General features: G+C 36.4%; 1 protein-coding gene across 15 annotated transcripts in view; it reads left to right on the top strand.

Moving 5' to 3' along the window:
* The window catches only part of BCAS3 (BCAS3 microtubule associated cell migration factor), an 803,928-nt gene that overhangs the window by 166,179 nt on the left and 614,904 nt on the right, over positions 1 to 22,845 (top strand). For 14 of the 15 annotated variants that reach the window (XM_072637728.1, XM_072637734.1, XM_072637735.1 and 11 more), the window contains 2 exons: positions 3,758 to 3,865; positions 8,373 to 8,449. In XM_072637728.1, coding sequence (XP_072493829.1) covers positions 3,758 to 3,865; positions 8,373 to 8,449 — 185 coding nt within the window. Of the gene's footprint in view, positions 1 to 3,757; positions 3,866 to 8,372; positions 8,450 to 18,425; positions 18,881 to 22,845 lie in introns of those variants that run through there. The other variant, XM_072637738.1, reaches the window with a different exon arrangement.

The following is a 22,845-nucleotide window of genomic DNA, read 5'->3' as shown; positions in this document are numbered from 1 at the left end:
TTTCTTCAATTAATAGTGAGAGTATTCTCTCATATGGCCATATTTGATCCTTTGACCATTTATCAATTGAGGAATGGATCTTATGTTTTTTTATAAATTTCACTCAGTTCTCTATGTGTTTGAGAAATTAGGCCTTTGTCAGAGAAACTTGCTTCAATTTTTTTAAGTCACTATTGCTAACTGTATTTCCCCCTCATTTATTCTATTCTTTCTCTTTTCACCCTTACCCTCCTTGAAAGCGTTTTGCTTCTGACTCCCCTAATCTGTCTTCCCTTTCTATTACCACCCCACCCCTATCCCCCTGTTCTTTTATCCCCTTCCCCTCCTACTTTTCTATAGGGTAAGATAGATTTCTATACCCAATTAAGTATGTGTGTTATTCCCTCTTTGAGCCAATTCTGATGAGAACAAGGTTCACTCACTTCTTCTTCCCTCCCCCTCTTCTCTTCTATTGTAAAAACTTTTCCTTTCCTCTTTTATGTAAGATAATTTACTCCATTTTACCTTTCCCTTTCTCCCAGTACATTCCAATTTTAATTTTAATTTTTGATATTCTTTCATATTCAGCTTGCCCTTGTGTCTTCTCTCTATATATACTCCTTCTAACTATCCTAATAATGAAAGGTCTTATGAGTTATAAGTATCATCTTCCCACTTAAGAATGTGAACAGTTTAACCTTGTTAAGTCTTTAATGACTCCCCTTTCTTGTTTACCTTTTTATGCTTGTCTTGATTCTTGTATCTGAAAGTCAAATTTTCTATTCAGCTCTGGTCTTTTTATTAAGAATACTTGAAAGACCTCTATCTCATTGAATGTTGATTTTCCCTCTGAGGATTTGTACTCACTTTTGCAGGGCAGGTAATAATTGGTTGTAATCTCAGTTCCTTTGCCCTCTGGAATATCATAGTCTAAGCCCTGCAATTTTTTAATGTGGAAGCCGCTAAATCTTGTGTTATTCTGATTGTGACTTCATGATATTTGAATTGTTTCTTTCAGGCTGCTTGCAATATTTTCTCCTTGACCTGAGAATTCTGGAATTTGGCTACAATATTCCTGGGAGTTTTCATTTTGGGATCTCTTTTAGGAGGTGATCAGTAGATTCTTTACATTTCTAGTTTACTCTCTGGTTCTAGAATATCAGGGCAATTTTCTTTGATAATTTCTTGAAAGATAATGTTTAGGCACTTTTTTTTTTTTATCATGGCTTTCAGGTAGTCCATTAATTTTTAATTATCTCTCCTGGATCTGTTTTCCAGGTCAGCTGTTTTTCCAATGAGATATTTTATATTGTCTTTGATTTTTTCATTCTTTTAGTTTTGTTTTATGATTTCTTGATCTTTCATAAAATCATTAACTTCCATTTGCTCCATTCTAATTTTGAAGGAATTATTTTCTTCAGTGAACTTTTGGTCCTTCTTTTCCATTTGACCAATTCTGCTTTTTAAAGCATTCTTCTCCTCTTTGACTTATTGGACCACTTTCACCATTTGGCCTGATCTGTTTGTTTGTTGACTCATTTTTCATTATTTTCTTGCATTACTCTCATTTCTCTTCTCAGTTTTTCCTCTACTTCTCTTCCTTGATTTTCAGAATCCTTCTTGAGCTCTTCCACCGATTGAGACCCAATTCGTATTTTTCTTGGAGGCATTGGATGTAGGAACTTTGCCTTTGTTGTCTTCTTCTGAGTGTGTGTTTTGATCTTCCTTGTTACCAAAATAAGTTTCTATAGTCAGAGGTTTTGTTTTTTTCCCTGTTGTTTGCTCATTCTCCCAGCTCATTACTTAACTTTTTGTTAGCTTTTTGTTAAGGTAGAGCTCTGATTCCAGTGTGGCTGGCAAAGTGTCCCAAGCTGCAGAGGTTTTATGCAGCTGTTTTCAGAGATATTTCTATGGACCTCTAAGTTTTCATTTCTTCCAAGATAGTATGATCTAAGGAGCAGTGTTTACTTCTCTCATAGCCTGTGCTCTGGTCTTTGAGCAACCACAAGCACTCTTTTTGCCCACTCTGAGGAGGATCCTCTTTCCAGTGCTGTTGCAAGCTCTGCTATGCTATTTTTTCCTCCTTGCCCTGGGACTGCCACCCAGAACTACAATCCAAGTCTAAGTGTGGGCAAAGTAACAGAGTACTGCCTCAGTGCTAGCAAAGAGACCTCTGTAATCTCCTTCTGATGAGTTGTTCAGTCCCCTTTCCATTTGTGCAATGAGAGTTCTAGAAGCAGCCACTGCCAATTCAGTCACTCCCAAGTCCTGCTCCTGGTTTGATGGGGCTGGGGTTGTGTTGGCATGGCTTGTGCTGTACTGAGCTCCTCTCTCACCCAAGTCTGACAGGCCTTTCCTGCTGACCTTCTCAGTCTGTGGACTGAGAAGTCTAGAAACTTCTACTGCTGCCAGTGATTCAATCCTCCCAAGGTCTGCTCCGGGTGTATTGGGTGCTGGGGTGTGGTCTGCTGTGGTGTGGCCTGTGCTGGACTACACTCCTCTCTCACTGTGGTGTAACAGACCTTTCCTGTTGACCTTACAGGTTGCTTTGGGTGGGAAATTTGTTTTACTCTGTCTTTTTGTGGGTTCTGCTGCTCTGTAATTTGTTTAGAGTCATTTTTTTAAGATTATTGGAAGGAGTTTGGGGGAGAGCTCAGGTGAGTCCCAGCAGGTCTTTTTCACACATCAAAAATAGGTACTTTGATTTCCAGGTCTGCCCTGGCCCTTGCTTCTTCTATGTGTGCCCACAGATGTGGGTTGCTTGGATACAAATTGCTTGGGCTTGAGTACTACAATTCCTGGGGGTTGGTCTGGGCCTGTGTCTTGCTGTGCTTGACTGATGAGATGAGTGTGTCTTGTCACTAGCAGTAGATAAGGCTACCAGAGTTCTTTTGTCATTTATGTAGCTATTACTCTTATTATGGTCTCTTACCCTGGTCAATAGACCTTTCAACTTTCCAGTTTGTTTTGGACTGGAAATTTGTTTCACTGTGTCTTTTTGTGGGTTCTGCTGCTCTAGAATTGGTTTAGAGTCTTTATTTCAAGGTATTTATAGGTTTTGGGGGAGAGCTCAGGAGAGTCCCTACTTTTAATCTGCCATCTTGGCTCCATCTTCCAAATCTTTTTTTTATGCCTCTTTTGACTCCTCAAGTGTTTTGAAATGAGAAACAAAGAGTTGTAGGGGATCTGGATTTAAACACCCTTGACTGATGCCTGTCCATCATGTGTGCTTGCAGTTCATTGAGGATTTGAGTGTTTGTCAGTTGGGAATTGCTGGTATATGATGAAAAACACCTGGTTCCGCTGCCAGTATTTCCAATAGCAGTTAATATTGATACTTTTTATGATACTGTCACTAGTAGATTTAATGAGGGAAGGTCTGCAGTGTCATTTCAGAAATCTATTTGAAATTTAACTGTGGGACCCCAATTCTATAAACTATATGGAACATGTGTAGGTGGACAGTATGAGGCAGCTTCTTGACTAGATTGTAACCAGAAATAAATTCAATTTTCAACTAGGAATATTTATTCTTAATGTAAAACAAATTCTTCTGTAAGTCCTAGCATCAGGAATAAACTTCATTCTCTGCCTGCCTATCCTTCCAAGTTTTTTCCCCAAAATTAATGCAATTTAGGTTGGAGAATGTTTATGGTTTAGGATTTTTTTTTAATGGCTTAATTGTGGACATGGTAAAAGCTCCAATGTTTCCGGTGTATGCTTCCTTCCTCCAACTTTCTGTCTTCATTTTACAGTAATGAATTTTGCTTCCTTTTAGCACAAGTCCTCCATATTGTTGTGTGGATTTACATTCCCTTCGTACTGGGGAGATGGTGAAGTCCATTCAGTTCAAGACTCCTATTTATGATCTCCACTGCAACAAACAGTAAGTATTTGTCCAGCTGTTTCCAGCATAACTTAACATATCTTCTGGGGCATAGATAAATCTAGTAATATCTTTAAAGGTTATATAGCATATGCCAGTTTCATTGTGAGTCAGGCCCACAAAAAATTAATTAATTAAGGCACGTACTTTCTGAATTCTGCCAGATGCATAACTCATATTTTTCCAAATTGTTAGAAATGGTCTAAGTTTGGCTAAAAATATCCTTTCATTCTTCACATCCAAGGAAGAATAGGAACCAAACAGATTTTCTCCCCTTAAAAACAACAAAAAAGATACCTCTCCATGACAATATTTAAATTTAATCATTGATAATTTTGACCTCATTATTTTTACAGGGGTAGAGGTAGCACCAAATTAATCTCCTCTTTTTTTTCAGTAACCTCCTTCTCTCAACCGTAGTGTTTTATACTCTACCACTTGATGAAGAACCAGCCCCAGTCACATGTAGCTTAAGATCTTCTGTCTTTCATGATACAGTCATATGAGAGTAGTAACTATTCTGAAAATGGAAATAAGTCCTTTGGCAGCTCGGTGGCATAGTCGTTAAATGCTGAGCCTGGACTTAGGAAGACCCGAGTTCAAATTTGCCCTCTGCTAATTATTTACTCTTTGACCCTGGGCAAGTCCTATCCCAGCTTCCTAAATCATAATATAGGAATAATAATAGCACTTACATCCCATTGTTGTGAGGATCAAATGAGATAATATTTTTAATAGGAATTAACACAGCCCATAGTAAGCACTTAACAAATATTCCCTCCTTCCCTCCCTCCCTTGATTACTTCTTCCCTTCATTTCTTCCTTTCTTCCTCTCACTTTTCAGGGACCAGTACTTAGCTACCAGAGTTCAATTTCCCTTTGTGCAAATGTCCATCCTTCACTTAGGTTGATGGGCCCAGTGGGCATATCCTGATGCTGTTTTATTTTATTTTTTATATTTAACCAGTGTTCCTTCCAGGATAGTGAATAATAATATGGTTTTTCTTCTTTCCAAATAATGAAGAAAAAAACTTAAACTTACATATTAGCATACATTTTTATACTCAGAAGGATTATTAATAACATAGAGTGTGATATCCATAACCCAGTACACTAGACATTACAAGTATTCCATTGATCATAGTATTTTATTTATCAGAGCTTAATATCTCCTTTAAAAATTTTTACCAGTATAGATTTTATCCATTTACCCATTTTAACCAAGGAAAGCATCAGTTATTCCCCTTTAAGAAAGAAAAAGAAAGAGAAACAATGTTTTCCATTTGAAAAGTTTAAATTATGAGAGGTAATTAGACAAATTCTAGAGAATAGCCTTCAAATAGAAATTGGGTTCAAGCCAATAATCAGACATAGCCAAAAATTTCTCAGTGCCCTAGGTAATTCTTCTGTTGGGGAGGAATTGTTAGTCTGCATGAATGAACTCATACTTCCTAATACTATTCCCACCTCTACCCCCCAAAAAATGTTAAATAAAATTTCATAAAATTAAATTCTGTTTCTGGAGTAGAAAACTGTTTTAAAGGAGCATATCACTTTCTTCTAGTACTAATAATACCCCTTACTAATTGTTGAAAAAGAAATAGCCACCTTGTGGAAGTCTCTAGTTATGGTTTTCTTTCCCCTAGATTGCTTCACATTCTGATATTAGCTAAAGAAAGTTAAATTTTCAAAGTGAATATCTTTGTATTAAATATGAACAGTCAGTTACATTGTTCATAAGATTTCCTGCGTACCTTTCGTTATTTCCCTCAGATTGAAAATAGTCTCAAATTCTATAGTAGAAAATGTTCTCTGCCTCCTTCCATGGTAAATGAGTCAATATTGGCCTTGGCCTTTTGTTTAGTATCAATAATTTGTTTCCTTCTACAAACTAATTACACCCTGCCTGCTTTCAAACCGTTTTGATGCCAAATTTTGTATACTTTTAGTTAGACTTTAAGTTGGAAAAAGTAAGCTTTTCAAGTGGAAGACTTTATTCACTTATGGAACTGTTTACCAGTGATGGAAAATAATGCCCTAGTTCACCTTTTGGACTGCCTTAACACTCAGGTATCTTCTCTTTCTGTTTAACTTTCTGGTTAAGTTACATACTGATTTACTGCCCTTTATTACCATTGATTTTCCATTGAGGCAAAGGCTCAACACACTTTCCATTAATTACATGCATATACCTTATACACTTAATATAATTTAAATATACTAGAAAAAAATGAAATCACAAATATAATATCTGGATTTTTGGTTGCTTAACTTTTTCCTATATATCTCCATTGTTTGCATAGTACCTAACACATAATGGATGCATATTAATTTTTATTGATTGATGCAATTAAAATTACCATAATTGAAATGCTTTCTTTGAGTTTTGTATCTTCTGCCCTTTTTAAACTATGAGACATTTTTCTCTCACCAGCACAGTACAGTTTGTTAAAATTTTAAGCATTTCTATGTGCATGATTAATGTAAACTATTTTGAAAGAATAAAATATATATAATAAATACTAAGATGGTAAGGTCAAATTAAAAGCTTTTCCCTTACTTTCTGTTTGTCCCAAATCTTTTCCTTTGTTGATGATTCATTTGAAAATTAAAAATATAGTCTCAGATCTTCATTTAAAGATAAGTTTGGTATATTTCTGCTTTAGGAAATGGGAACATTAGTCATCATCAGATGTTTTTAAAAGATATAGATTATGGAGTAAAAACAAACCCAGAATATTTTGTGAAAGGATATGCATTATGCTGATTGTATTCACCTTATTTATTTCCACAAATTATTAATGATCATATAACTCGTAAGTGGCAGGTGGAGGCAGAGCTATGAGTGAGTTATGAAAGGTCATCAGCAAAAAAGAAAAATAAATTATATATTTGTAGCCAGACCTTTGAATATTTTGTTGATGCCACACTTGTCATTTCATATTACACAAAAAGTTAAAAATAACAAAACCAAACCTCTATTAGATTTTAGTCACTCTGCTACTTGAATCAGTTCTCAAAAACTAAAGGTTGGCAAAGACATGATGGTGTTTTGTGTGAGTAGAATCTAACTTGCAGGTATAGTGTCAGTTTTTTATCTCCCTCGTCCATGTTTGCATTGTCCTTTCCAAGTGAAGAACAAAGCAGAAGTTGCACTCCTTTTGGATCTTAACATACCTTATCAAACTAATCTCACCTTAAAAATAATTATTTCGGAAATGATTATGACTTTTAATCTTTTTTGACCTCTGAATATATCTCAGTTTTGACTTTTCACTATTATTCTTTTTAGTTTTACCTTATCCTCTCAAAGACTTGAGTCCTTGTATTTATTGAGCTCAATGTTTAGTGTCATTGAAAGACAGATCTGTCATTTTAACATGTTTACACTGAATCAAACCTAAGCTCCATCTGTGCCTGCTGATTTCCACAGTATGAATAGACCATTTACACATTTCATAACTAAAGTTGTGAGGATTTTTTCTTGTAGTAAGGACTTGAGCCCTAATATTCCTGAATGAAAAGCAAACATTTCTAAAATTGTCTTCCTGTAGCATATTATATTTGACTGGATAGACTTTTGTCAAACCACCCAAGAGTTCAGTCAAGTTGAGGTACGGGGCGACTTCCTTGTTGTCATTACTTTATTTTCCTTGATATTGTTCTATGAATCATACAAATCATGGTGAATAAATAGTCTGTCACTTTTGAGCTTCTTTGTGAGTATCTGAATTACGTGGCTGAACAAAATGCCCAGCTGTTTTTAGATATGTAGTCCTGGAGGGAAAAGTTGCTCTAAATTACCTGAAATATTGAATGAATTTTATAAGATAATATTGAGATAAATATATCTATTACTCCATCTTGATTGAATTCTCATCTATTTGATGTAAAGAATTGATTCATTTGTGCTGCTTAGCCACTGCCCTCTCATTTTGTTTTGTTTTTTCTATTGTCCTTGCTCTTGAAATCCACCAATTGTTTTAATGACAGTTTTCATAAATCCATTTGATCTTTAATTCCCTGACTCTGAGCTGTCACAGGAAAAACACTTTTAGAAAATGATGAACATTTGATTGTTAAACTTAGCCATTTGTAATGAAGCTGGATTTCACAGAATTATAATCGCTGGAAATTCCATTTGGGTAAATAGAATTGAGGGGAGGGCAAAATACATTTCTGTTAACAGTTGCTGTAATTTTTCTTCTGTTACATTTTTTCCCTGTTAACCCAATCCTCTTTTCCCCTTATGATCTAAGATGCTTTGTTATATATTTTTTCATCTTCCCTTCAATGGGTTTTTTTTTTTACTATGAAAGGAACTGTAGCTCCAGATCAGCATTCTTTTTAATTACAATGTCATCAACAGCTGGATTGGTGACTATTGATTTCTTGAGAATTTTTTTTAGCATGCATGATATAACTGAAATTAATTTGTAGAATTGCACTGTTTATAGTGATTATTCACTCTTGGTTTTTTCACTCTGGTTTTCTTTTCCTATTTTAGAATCCTCGTCGTTGTCTTGCAAGAGAAAATTGCCGCCTTTGATAGCTGCACTTTCACAAAAAAGTTCTTTGTCACAAGTATGTACATATCTGTTTTAATTTACTTGCAAATAATATTTATTTGCATTTATGCTGCACACCTGCTATGGTCAAAATAATAGTTGACATCCAGTTACCTAACCTTTTGTATGTCTTGTTAATCGTGTTTGATAGGTCTCTGCTCTCATTCTCCTATGAATACCCTTAGAAGTCCTTAGTTTTAATACAGAAACCAAGGAGACAAATATGTAGCTGTACACTATATGTTCTATTGGGCAAGTTTCCTATTTTCTTGCTGTAATTTCCTTGTGTGTAAAATGGAAACAAAAGTACCTAGTTATTTGTTATTTTGGCTTCATGATGCTTCTTTTTCTTAAAGCATTTCCAGTTAGTTAGCACATACTCAGTTAATATGGCATTCTTAAAAAGGAATCATCTAATTATACAATTCAGAAGCAAGAGAGTAGAGTCATATATACATGAAGCCCTTTGCATGAGGTGACTGATGGAGGTTGGGCAGGGTCATGATTCATGCTTAAGGAGCTGCCACTCACTTCCTCTGAGGGTGCCGCTCATGAGCTCACATACTTTGTGGTAGAAAATGCAGTCTGAAAATGGAGTTTGTTCTTTATAACAGATTACATAAATTAAAAAAAAAAGAATTTCCCAGCCCTGTCCCACTTCTGGTTTACTCATTTTTTCTTCTTATATTAAAGTCTTACAGGCTCTCTCACTGCTTCTGTTTCAGTGAATATCAAATGGGTCATAGCTAGACTAAGTGGAGTTTTGGGGCCTTTTTCTGATGTACGTACCTGTACATGGATGCCTTTGTAATAGACACACTTGTGCATTATTTGTAATTCTTTCTGGTGTAATGCCAGAGTAGGTTTTCCCGTAAGTGCTTACATGCTCTGGTAGAGTGAAAATGAGAATGAATTTAATCTTGAACCTGTCATTCTATTCCTTGGCCCATCGTGTCACTAACAGAAGCAGAAGGACTGAAATGTAATTCAAATTTTTGTATGCATGTCTTTTTTTGTTTGTTTGTTTGTTTAGTGTGACTTCCTGTAGAATTTGGGAGAGTGGATGCTGTAAGGAATCCCAAGAAAATTGGGGCCTTTAACCTGTTGTAATATAGAGTACTCAATAGAGTGATGAATTTAGAGTCAAGAAGAAGTGAGTTCAGATCCTGCTGACTCTTTCTAGATATATGACCAATGGCTATTATATTAACCTTTCCCACCAGGGGTTTTCTCATCTTTTGTGAGACTCTAAGGAAAAAAATTTAAATAAATCTTGTTGCAGTCTTTGAAGCACAATTTCAGTATCAGCATTTATTGTTTTTTTGTCCCCTCACAATTTTTTTTTTTCACCAGAGTTGACCAGCCAGTACTAGGTGGATCAATAGCAGTGGTGTCATTAGGGAGGTCAGATATTAACAGCACATACAGTTTAGGTGCCTCCTTTTACTACTTTATGAAAAGCAGCTCAAGTTTGTGAGGCATACTTGATGGGTTAAAAGAGAGTTGAATCAATTCAAGAAATGTTGATCAGGTATTCACTGGGGACAAGGTATTGTGAACTTTATCTAGAAATACAGCAGAGAATCTCTTTCATCCAGGATTGTATAATGTTGTTGAGTTCCTATACTTTTTGCTAGCACCATCTCTGTACAAGGACCAACGTATTCCATGAATAGCTTTATATGGTTTATCACTTGATAAAATTTCTGTCTTCCTCAGTATCACAGTTCCTTGCGTCAATGACCTAATTGATTGTATTTTATTGCAACTGTTAATACATTAATATATTACTTTCATGTTTATATGACCATGTATTAATTTTTCTGGAAATTGAAAGGTTTTTTCTTTATTCCTTATTTTATCACCTACATTATGGCAGAGGAACATATCAGGGCAGTGTGAGAATTGTTCTACTTGCCCCTATTTCCCTAGTTTTCCTTCCTACTGTGCTGCAGGGTGAAGGCTAGTAGCTCAAAAAACAGGGAGATCCAGCTGCTAGGGTTTTCTGTACTTTCACTCAGAGACCCTGTCAATAGCACTCAGTTCTCCATAGCTTAGGAAATGAAATATGTGTCTCTTGACTTCTGAGAAAGAGACAGGTTGCCTAATTCCTGCTATGTCCCCACTATAAATTTATATTTATATCCCACGCTTCCTAGTTGTTTTTCTGACCCCGTCTAAAACCAAACAAGTGTGGAGCTGCTTCTTTTGAAAGCTTTTATGGTATAGACTTTGAGAGCAAAATTGAAAATTCCCACGTTACCACCATTCAGTTTCTAATGTGTATAGCTATGGTTTTGGATTTGGTGGGGGGGCAGGATAGATGGGTAAGGGAAGGTGTGGAAGATAACATCCAGAAAATATCCAGGTTTTAGAAACCATAGAAATCTGGTCAAGAGGAGCTCTGGGGAGGTAATATTAAAGTTACCAATAGGTGTCAGTTTCTCCCTTTGTTAGGAATATTCCACAGGAACATTCACGAGACAGAGGAGACAGTGGAGTATACACTTAATGGAAGGAATTTGTTTTAGAATTATATTTATTACTTAATTTACTGTTAGGCTTTTTTAGGGCTATTTCACAGTCATCAGTAATAGGACCAGATTAAAACAGAATAAACTTGTAATTAAGGTGTATAAGGTGTATAGTCTAAAGTGAAATAGATTTGGATCTAATTTGAAAGAAAGGCTGTGGAAATGTGTAGCAAGGTCTAACTTATATTAAAAGTTTTGAATAAGAATGAAATTATCACGTTACCCTTTTTTGGTAAAAATAAAAAACCCAAAATTTTGGAGAATCTAAGAACATTATGAGCATAAAGTTGGGGGTCTTTTTATATCTTTTGTCCATATGCACTTTTAGAGGGCTATAGTTGATATATTTAACACAATTATATATTTTGCTTTCCCATAAAACTTAAAAAAAAAACCTTAGGGGACAACTTTTAAAAAGTTGTCAGTATAATAAGATAACCAGGTTATTGATTCTGGATTTTTTATAAGCTATTAGGAAGTTTCCTTTTTTTTTTGTAGTTCGATTTTTCTTTTCCTCTTCTCCATGAAATGCAGTTTTGTTCCCATCCTGGGGAAAGTCTGAGATCTGAGGAGCAGTAGAAACAGTTTGTAATATCACCAGAACTTTAATTGTCTTCATCTTCCAAACTCCAAGAAGAAAAGGTAAAAGACAGGATGTATTTGAAAAAATTTCATAGAGTTAAGCACAGAGCAAATTGCTTGCCTCTGAAAGAAAATAATGATAAATCATTTACACTGTGCAAGGATTCCAACTCATTTCTCATATTTGTTAACTTTAAATACTTGTTGTGCTGAGGATCAGCATGAAAGCCTTTTAGCTTTAAGTTATGAAGTGGCTGTTTGTGTTTTTAAATGGCCCTTTCATTGTAGTATTTTCTCTTGCTTTTTTTTTCTTCTCAAAGTGGTTAACTGCAAATATTTTTTATTTAGATGAGCCTTTGTTTATCTGATAAAGGTGTAATAGTGTTTTTACAGCACAAGTGCAGGTTATTTATTTTTTTGTTTAGCACAGCAGTGTCATTTGGTAAGTCATATAGAATTAATGTAGACAATTAAGTAGTCTGAATGTGAAGATAAAACCTTTTCTGTTGTTCTTTATTTTTAATCCATCAGTTCAAATGGACAGCGATTTTTCTTCAACACCTGTCAGCTGAGCCAAGACAGACTATCAGATTGTATAGGGTTCGCAACTGTCTGTTTCCACTACCATTCCAATGTTCTCCTTTCTAACAGCTTACTTACTATAACCAAGGAAAAGCTTGCGTCATGGAAGAAGAGGAGAGCTGGTCCAAAAATGGCTGAGACTTGGCTGTTTGGAACAATTTTCTCTAAAAGCCTGCCTTTCCAGAACTCCTTGAATTCATATTAAAAACAGGTCTTCATTGTAAGCAGTAGGTCTGCGTGGGAAGGTGAATCTTTACACATGGACCTTACTACCTTTCAGATTTACTTTGGTGGCCTTCACTTCCAATTAATTAGGTAAGGTAGTGACTTGATTGGTCCTCAGCTTCTTTAGCCTGAGGAAAGTTCATGTCCTGAAGGAGTTCAGTGTGCTTAGTTCATTCTTTCCTTAGACTTAAGTGGCATAACAATTTTTTCTTCAAATTTAAAAGCACTGGATACTTCCCCAAAATACTTAAGGGAATTAAGGCTCCCAGTTGTAAAGAAGTGTGCTTTCTTCCATACAGTAACAAATGTGTTTTTGTGGCAGCAAGTTAGAACCAGTGTGTTTTTGACCCCTTTCTCTCGAAAGAGATATATTCCTGGTGAAAATCATTCCCCAAATGGCTGTAGGACAAAGACAATCATGGAGGGGCTGAGCACCTTTCTAGGAAGTCTGGTAGCAACATCAGTTCTGTGCTGGCTGCTTCTTTTGGGCTGTCTAGCCTGAAGCTGATGTCTTTCAGAGATGAACACATCTGCTGCAACCTTCTGGCAGTGGTGGATATTCTGTCCAAGGAGGAAGAAAACATTTATGACAAGGACAACAACCAAAACATCAAAACAGCAGCGAGAACAATAGTGCACTTTCATAGGAAGCTTTATATAGTAACCACTGGCAGAAATATTATCCATCTGGCCCCAAATAGACTCTCATTAAGATGAGGAGGAAGATGATTTCTTTTAAAAGTCACTTTAGAGTGACTCAAGGGCATCCAATTGTTTTAAAATAGGCAGTTTGTGTGTGCCAGTTTGGTTAGCAAATCTCTCTTGGGTTCTCTGGTTGTCTGATAAAAACTTCCCTAGTCAGGTCTCTTTTTTCAAACTAGTACTTTTCGACATAGGGCCTTCTATTTCCTGAGAAATCAGAAACCACAAAGTTTGTGAAAATAAAACATGGGGTCGATTTGTTGGCAGTCTTCTGGAATGCCCTCCATCCCACTTTTTAGTCCCCTTACAACCCCCCTCCTATGCATCCTTAAATGTTTCCCTGTCTAGCTTTCCTTTGCTTGTCTTGCTGAGTTTTTTTTTTTTTTTAAACAATGTTCTTCTTGAATAGTTGAGGCAAGTATTGTTTGGGTATTAGCCTCTGCTGTATTCTGTTAGGGGTTCATGGTAGGAAGGAGAAATTTGGAGAATCAACAGTTCCTCTAGGAATGAAGTAAGGGACTTTATAAGTGGCAAGCAGCTTATAAAAAAATGAGTTTGGACCAAGTGGCTTGAAGCCTAATGTCGGGACTTTTGTGTAATCCTTGCCCTCTTAGGATTATCACTTATACCTTTAGAATAGGGTTTTTCTAGCAGCTTTTGTTTGGTCAGATAGAGTTAAAGTTCTTCTAGATTCTCAAGGAACTGGTTGAATAGAGAATATAGATCCTTTTGTTTCAAAATCAAATATTTTAGATGTCTTTTATTTTTTATATCACCAAAATTTGCCCCATTATCCCTCCCCCTTTTCCTTCCCGAGAGCTACCGACAGTACTTTTTTTTTACGAGTCAAGAGAAGAAGAAATAAGAAAAATGTTTCAGGACTGGGAATACAGTAAAATTTGTGTTTATGAATTTTTAATGCTGAATAGTAAGTTCACAAATTTAAGTAGTACTCTGGTACTACTAATTTCTTAAAATATTTGCAGAGCAGAAATAAATCATCTATTTAAAATCAGAGTTCAAAAACACCATCAGAACATTATTAATGGTATTTTTCCCCTTTATAATCATGTTCTGTCAATGATTTTGAGGAACTCCTTTTTCAGTCATTGATTTAATGGATTTCGTTATGCCTAAAATTGGAAACAGCATGGTATGATAAAAAGAGCCCTGGCTCAAGAGTCATCTCAGACACTTCCTGCCTGTGGGATCTTGGGCAGCTTCTTCCTAGAACTCAGTTTCCTCATCTTTCAAATGAAACCTCTGCTTCTGTCTCACTCTGAATCAATGGTCCTAGGGTCCTTTGTATATGTCATCTTCCCAGGTACTCTTGGATAATGATGGACAAGACAGAGCCCTTACCCTCTGTGGATTTACAGAGAAGACACAGCAAAAATAGTCACAGTGACAGGTAAAACAGAACCAGTACTGTAAGGGAAATGCCACATCCCAACAGGAGAAAGAGTTCACTTTTGGCTGAGGTCAGTAGCAAAGCCTTTTTCCAATAGGCAGAAAGCGCTGGGAGAGCATAGAGATGATATGTGAGACATAAAGATAATGAATGGGAGCACAGAGGATGATTTGGAGGAGGGAGTGATGTGGTCAGAATTATTTAGGAACATTAATCCAGTGACAGGTTAGAGGTTGGATTGGAGGCAAGAGAGACTACAAGAGAGGAGCCAAAAAAGGTTTAATCAGATTAGTGGGAAGATAAGGAGGAAATGCAAACCAGAAGTATCTCTAAGTTCTTTTCTTGTCCCAAAAGTTCCATTCTGAATTTTTGAAGTGGAATTGATAGGATAGCCTTCAGTTTACTAGGAGGGAGATTGGAGAGTCAAGATTATTACAAGATTTTGTGATGGAGTAATGTGAAGAATAGTTGTCATCAGTAGAGATAAGGAAATCTAAAAGAACCAACTTTGGGAGAAATTTGGCGAGTTTTATTTTGATTCTAGTGAGTTTGATGGACTGGTGGGTTGTACAGGAGTAGATGTCTTAGTAGGTATTTGGAAATGCTAGGCTTTATGAATGAGATTAAGACTCGAAATGTAGATTTTGGAGTCAGCTATGTAGAGGTTATAATGGAAGTCTAGCAGGGAGAGCAGCAATGGGAAGTGACCATGCATGAGTATGCCCATTCATGCCGGGGGCTTTGAGCAACCAGTTGATTTAGCTAGTGAGAAGTGATGCAGTGAGGACTGATGTGTTTGAAACTCATTTTGTTAATATTGCAGGTACAGTGATCAGGTACACAAAGCAATGGATGCGTTAGGTAGGATTACAGGTAAGGTTACCTAACTGTAGTACTTTGTGTAGCTCAGTGTTTCCTCTTCTGTGATTGCCCATATGTCCTGCTGACAAAGCATCTATTCCAGGAGGGATTTGCTGTCCTAAATGTTTCTCATGAGTATTTAGTGTGATGCCTGTGATGAATTTGTGCTTTGATGGTTCAAATAAAGGTACAAATTTAATAAGTGCCTTTTGAGAGGGGAGCTCCATCCTTTGAAAAGTACCTTACTTTCTAGTGGTGTAGCACTAGCTATAGGAGTAGAGAGGATCTCTGGGGAGAGAGGAGACAGATAAGAATGGAATCTTGGGTTGTAACTTCATTTCAGGGATGGGAAGAGGGAGCTATTTTCCCTTGGCTTTTTAGTGGTGATGAATCTCATTTGTAGTGCCCCAGTCTTGCCCCTTTTCATGGCATCAAACATGAACCTTCTTAGATTTTATCTCATTTGTTCAAAAAGCAGGCCTGCTTATGTGATATTATGTTGGTGCCATTCATGATTCTCAACAACCTTTATAAAGAGATTCATTGACTGCTCTGAATTCTGTTGTGGTTTCATTCTTAGGCTCAGAATAATGCTGATCCTATTTAATTTGGAAAATGCATTGTGTTTCTCTTCTCTTCCCCAATCCTCACCCTCAACCTCTGCTCTTGGCAGGGGGAGGGAGATGTTCATGCTTAACCCAATATTTGGCCAAAATCCCAGGTTAAAAACCATTTTTTCCAAGCATTCTTACCCAGGTGCAAGTTGCACATTGCCCATGGTCATATATATCATAATAGCACTGGTGACAAAGACAGATAATTGACCCTAGTATTGTGTAGGACATTGGCATGTTGATTGTATAACCAAAAGAGGAATCTTGCCATGTATTTCATACTTCTACAAGCAGGTATTGGTGGTCTGTCAGTGAGATTGTGACAAGACCCAGCCTTCTTTGAGGAGCCCTTATAGAGTGACAATAAACAGCCTAATTGTATAGCTTAATGGAAATCATTAGATCATCAGACTGTACAAAATAGTTTGAAAAGCTGCTGTTCAACAAGTTCTAAACTCATGAGGTGTGTGTGTATGTGAATACAATGCTTGAACTGTAAGAGAAGTAGGGACAGTTGTGCTCATCGGTGTAGCTATCTTGGCATTTTGTGCCAGGTAGGGGAGGGAAAAAGTAGAGAGATCTGATAGGGACTTGGGAAAGAAAGGCAGACAATATGATCTGAAAGGAGACACTTTTGTCAGTGATGACATAGAAAAGGTGGACAGGAGCAGCTTACTGAGGCTGTTTTACTGGGAACTGAAAACCCAAGCAAGATGATGAAAACAAAAGGCAAAGGCTGATAGATGTCATTAGCTTGAATTTTCAGAGCCTCTTGATAGAGATATGTAGCCCCAGATGAGCATATGCACAGTTGTGGAGCCTCTGGGTTAGCCTATGTGCTTACCTTGAAGAAATGTATGTTTCTTATGGCATTTCCTTTTTAAAACTCTGATTTTGATGCACACTAAAAAGAAACCATTAAATAGAACTTAGATTTAAATTATTCATCAATGAATATAGGATCCATTTTTCCATTTGATTTATACTCAGAAGATATATGTATAGGAACACACATACTTGTGTATGCTGATTGGTACATAGACATATGTATATACTCACGCTGTAAATAATCATTTCACATTATTAATTACCTTTAAGTTATAGGTCCCAAAAATTTCAGCTATTTCCTCTTATTGTTGGTAGTTTTGTTCCTATCTTATGCTAAATCAGAAGGAAATCTTACTTGTAAGGTTCAGTCTGGATAATTGAAGGTTTTGTTTTTCCATTTCCAAGGTAAGAAAGGATCCCTTTTGCTTTTTGAGTACAGGTAGAAGAATTTTGCAGCCTTAATGAGAAGATTTTGATCTATTCACTGTCAGAAGTACATCCAGGTTATCTTATTGAGATTCCTATACCCATGTACAGGAACACGGCAGCTTTTAGGCATGTAAGTCAATTTATCAGTTCTCTTTAGATTTAGTCTAAGTCAGTAGACATTTAATAAGTGCCTGCTATGTGAAAGGCACCATGCTTAGTCAAAGATTATAATCAAAGTGGACCAAGAACAGCTGAAAATGGAGTGAGAGCCCTCTGGAATATATGCACATTTTCCTAAGCCAAGAAAGCATCACTTTGTCATCAACAATACCAAAGACTGTTAAAATTTGATGTTAGGATTTTGCTCATTATTGACTATTTTAGTTTAATCTGTAGTTAACTCTGTAGTGACAAGAATTTTGCTTTGCTGTTACTTCCAAGAATTTCAGGGGAGCCAACCAAGGCACACCAGGCTACAATGTCTAAAATAATGACAATATAATAGATATATTTTATATAATGTACTATTCAGGGTAATAAGTTTTGGCTAGCTTTTTCTGTCATACTACAAGAATAGACTCTGTTCTATGAGACACACAGAGTAAGCACAGCCTAATCAGGAGGAAAATTTACCCTTAAATAAACTTTTATATATGGTTTTCTTTGTATGACACAAATGGGGTAATTTGGTTTAGTGGGATATTCCTTTTGAAATATTCTTGCAGGAGCCTACTTGGGATATATTGTGTAGGGGGAAAACACACAACTTGAATTCAAATCCTGACTCTGGTTTTTATTATCAGAATTACCTCGGGCAAGTCATTTGATTTTCCTTGGCTTCAGTTTCCACAAATGTAAAATGAAGATATTCTACTTTAGCTTTTGAGGTCCTTTTTTGATTTCTAACTATTCTTCCATGATCCATTGTTTATAGAGCATGCTTATCAAACACCTGCCTCTGTAAATAATTAAATGTTCCATGTTCACCATTTACTGTGGATATGAAATACAAATTCTTGCTGGCATCCCCTTTTTAAAAAGTGATCTGGCCCATTTGAGTAGACTGCCAGTGAGTATTCCTAGAGGAAATAGTAAGACCAAGTGCTAGCAAGAGGCATTGAAATGAGTTTTTGTCAGGGGTGCTTGTGTTCTATATTTCACCCCTTGATAAGGGCCAACTTTCCAAAAGGACTCCATCTGAAATTGGAATGTGTTCTAGTGGCTTGTTAAGCACTTGCATGATTGCCTATGCTTTTGGAAGGACTTGCACTTAGTGCTCCTCTTGGATGACCTCTCTATAGCTCCATTTAAACTTGGAAACTTTGGTCCTTCAAACAGCTAGCCCGGCCTTCTCACTCTGCTGGTGTTCTTTGTAAACACGTTAGAATTATGCCCAAGACTTCATAAGGTCTGTTTTTTCTTCAGTTGTTTTCAAAGTTTAGGAGAGGTAAAAGTTAATCTTTTGCGGGGTCACGCGTGTAAGGATTGGATAATGAAGTGAGCACAGGTCACATTGTCAGCCTTTTCTTTCGCTGAGTGGCTGCTGTTCTGCTGACTCCAGTGCTAAGTGGGGTTTTTTGGAGAGCAGGAAAACAATTTGCTTTTCATTCCAACACTGTACAGCCCTGAGGTGCACTGTGTATCCAGTTAAGCAACCCCAAAAGTGGAAATGGAAAATGGTAAATTGCACTTGGATTTTCAGTGATTTTTTGCAGTAAAAGAACAGAATTTATTAAACATTTTTTGACTTTTAAGAAAGTTAAAGTCATTATCAGACTATACTGAAAGTAAGAGATATATTAACTGCTTAAATATGGGTGGTTTCTTCTAACGTAATGATACAGTCTCCTGAAAATATTGTTTATGATAAATGACATCTCCTCATAAATTATGTATAAAGCTCATCCTGACCATTAGAAAGTACTATTATTTTGTTTTAGAATAGAATGGGACAGGGATTGATCATATGATTTCACTGGTTAAGTAAACCCTAGAATGAGGAAGCACCTTCTACCAATGTAGATTAGCACTTTTTTTGCCCAGAGAATTGAGATGTTAAATGACTTGCCCAGGGTTACACCGCCTGTTTATATCTGAGGTGGAACTTGAACCCAGGTTTTCCTAACTTTGAGGCAAACTCTCTTTATGTTGTCATGTTGCTTCTTACATTTTTCATACTTGAAATAGTTTTTTTTAAAAAACAGACACATATTTACATCAACCCTAATTTTTCTAACCCAAAAAATTATTGATGAAAGAATTTTGTATATCAAAAGAATACTGGGTTCTTAGCTGTCAAGAGACTGGAATTTTTGCCCTGACTGAGCTACTAATTGGATCTCTGAGTTTTACTTGTCTAGTCTTCAGTTTCCTCATTTTTGAAATGAGATTGTTGGATTAAATTAGATCCCTTTTATCTTTTCTTAAAGTCCAGTTCCTCTGCCTCTACACATGATCCATCCCCTATTGTTTCTTCTGGTAGATTGTCCCCAAAATTCTCTCTTTCCTTTCCTTCCCTCTCTCCAACACTTTTTTCATTCTCCCTCCCTTTCTTTTTTTCTTCCCTTCTCTTTTTTTCCTTTCCTTCCTTTTTTCTTTAATTCTTTAATCATTCTCTTTTTCCTCCATTCTTTCCTCTTCTCTCCTTCTTCCTTGGGACTAGAATTAAAGTTGCATGTAGAGGGGTGTGGCAAGTAGAAAGTTTGTAACTTCATTGGAGACTTCACCAATGAAGAAAGGACTGAGGAGATAGTATCAAAGGATTTTTAGGTGTTGAGATAGGGAGAAGAGAAATTTGGTTTCCAATAATCTCTTTTATGTTTTCATAAAGTATGAGTTTAGTTTCCTTTTCCTAAGCTGCAGAGCTGACCATGTCACTTCCCTAACTAATAAATTCCACCAGCTTCTAATTGGCATCAAATACAATTTCCTGCTGGACTGCTTATGCTCAGCCAAGAAGTTTTGGGGAAGGAATGGTGTGGGAGGCTTGAGCAAAGAGAAGAGGTGTTCACACATTCAAGTAAGAAAATGTTTGTTGCTTGCTTTGAGTAAGGCATACAAAATGTATTGTGTGCATTTATAAGTAATTTAAATTACTTCACTACTAATTAAAAATTAAAGTATAGTTTATCTATAGTAAGTATAGCATATAGTAAAAGACTTTAATTATCCCAAGTTAGATACTTTATGTTTGTTTTTAGATGAGTACCACGTCTATTAGTATAAACATGAATGCTCATTTTATCTAGAAGTCTATCTGGCAGCCTTAGTGATCTGTAACACGTGCTCAAACTTTGAAGTGAGTGAAGAAGATTCAGTGAGGAAAATTGTGCTATCACAAAGCTTAAACTTGATAGGAGGATTATAGAGCTATTGTTAGGTCCATTACTATAAGAATAGCAGGTGACTAGAAATTTAGCGTGGTACATTGGAGAATATATTGACTTTTCAATCAAAGAATTTGGGTTTTAATCCTATCTCTGCCACTTACTCACTGTTTGACCTTGGTCAAATCATATGACCTCTATAGTTCTCAGTTTCCCCATTTCTGTAGTTAGGGTATTGGGTTAGAGCAGGGGTAGGCAACCTGTAGTCCTCTAGGTCCTCAAGTGTGGCTTTTTGACTGAATCTAAACTTCATAGAACAAATAATCTTAATAAAAGGATTTGTTCTGTAAAACTTGGGACTCAGTTGAAAGGCTGAACTGAGGACCTAGAGGGCCACATGTGGCCTCAAAGCCACAGGTTCCCCACCCCTGAGTTAGAGGGTCTCTAAGGCCATTCTATAGGAAACTACTCATTGAAGGAAAATTAAAATTATAAAACACAGAATTATTAAGATCCTAGCATTCTCTGATTCTTCTAGAATAAATAACCCTCTGCATCTCAGTAGTCTCTGCAACTGGCATTTGGTTACAGTGCTGTACAGTTATTTAGCATCTGTAATCTGATAACTGGAGTCAACTTAGAAAGGTTTAATTAGGGTTAGGAAAGTATGAAAGAAAATTTTATGAAGATTGATTATTTTTATTTAAAAATTTTTTTTGCATTGTTTCAATTTCCTCTTTATATCTCCTCCAGGAACAATTTTACATAACAAATAGTTTTTTTAAAGAAAAAGAGGGAGAAGAGAAAAACCATCAAAATGAATTTGTGAGGGAAAAATCTATGCTAACACATGCAGTTTTCCTCCATGTAGACCCCCTACCTCTAGAATCAACTGCCCAGAGGTGTCTTCTCATATCTCTTCTTTGGGACCAAACTTGTTCTTTGTAATTTTCAACAAATATCTAAATTTTGTGGTGATCTTTCCATTTCCAGTGTTTCATTCATTGTGAACTTTGTTTTCTTGGCTCTGTTTACTTCCCTTTTCATCATGTCACATAAGTCTCTTCATACTTTATGTTACCCTCACATATGGTAGTTATGAGATAATTGGTGACTCTGGAGAGAGCAGTTTGAATTGGGTGAGGACAGTTGCCAGATAGCAAAGAGTCTTGGGGTGATTGAGAGGAAATGAATTTTTAGGTAGTAAGTGTAGACAGCTTTTTCATAGACTTTGCCTGAGAAAGGGAGAAAAGATATAACACTATAGCTTTTGGGGAATGTAGACTTGTTGTAAAGGTTTTTGAAGGTTGAAGGAAATTTGGGCATGTTTGAAGACTGAAAATTAGAGAGGGAGAGGATGAGAGAAAACTATTGAGGATGCAGTTTAATTTGCTGGAGAAGATAGGAGGCAGTAGTTTCAAGTGTACATTTATAGGGGTTGGCCTTTACAAGGAGAAAGACTGTTTCAGTGTCACAGACTATGGGAAATGAGAACAGAATGAGGGATGATGTTAGTGGATATTTTTAGAAAGAGAAAGGGGAAAGAAAGAATTCATGTTGAATGACCTCAATTTTCTCATTTAATTAAGAGCCAATATCTTCACTTGAGAAAGAGATGGAAGGGGGAGATATAAGTAGACAACTTAAAGAAGAAAGAGAAGGTGAGGATTAGCTAGCTGCAGGGGATCTCTCCCTGTGGAAATGGCTCCCACCAGTGGAGTTCAGCGTTTCATCTGTAACTTGTTTTAGAGCGTTGCCTGAGTTGCTGAAATCTGGCAAGACTTTCTTACTAGTATGTCACATGTAGGGTTTGAATCTAGGTTTTCCTGATTCCTAGGCCAGTCCTCTATTCACTCTGCCCCACTACCTCTCATCTCTGTTGTACAACTGAGGAAGTTAAAGTACTTCATCTGAATGGTTTTCTTATTTTTCTTTAAGCCTATGGGAAGAGGAACTTCCACTGGTTTACTAATAGAGTTATAATCTGGTAGGCTGATGGGAGGTGAGTGTGGTGTGTTTCAGATGAATAATTCGCTTCTGGACCCCTGCAGATATTTCTTTAGCTCTGCTTTGTAAATGGCTAAAGTCAGTTATTCATTAGCGAGGTAAAAAAAAAAAAATCCCCAAATAACATCACCTAATAAAGTTAAACTGATTCAGATTTCTTGGGAGAGGAAGATAGTTTAACTCATAGCCAAGAGACTTTGCAATAGAAGAACCTGTTTATATTTACAAACTAAAAGAGTACTGTATGTTTCTGCTTCTTAATAGCCTCTTGCTCCCCTTATACTATGCAAAGCTCAGGAAGGTAACAGTAT

The sequence above is a fragment of the Notamacropus eugenii genome, chromosome 2 (genome assembly GCF_028372415.1).
Source record: "Notamacropus eugenii isolate mMacEug1 chromosome 2, mMacEug1.pri_v2, whole genome shotgun sequence".
Taxonomy (NCBI): Eukaryota; Metazoa; Chordata; class Mammalia; order Diprotodontia; family Macropodidae; genus Notamacropus; species Notamacropus eugenii.
The sequence above is the reverse complement of the archived record's forward strand: the minus strand, read 5'-3'. Positions and strand labels throughout refer to the sequence as shown.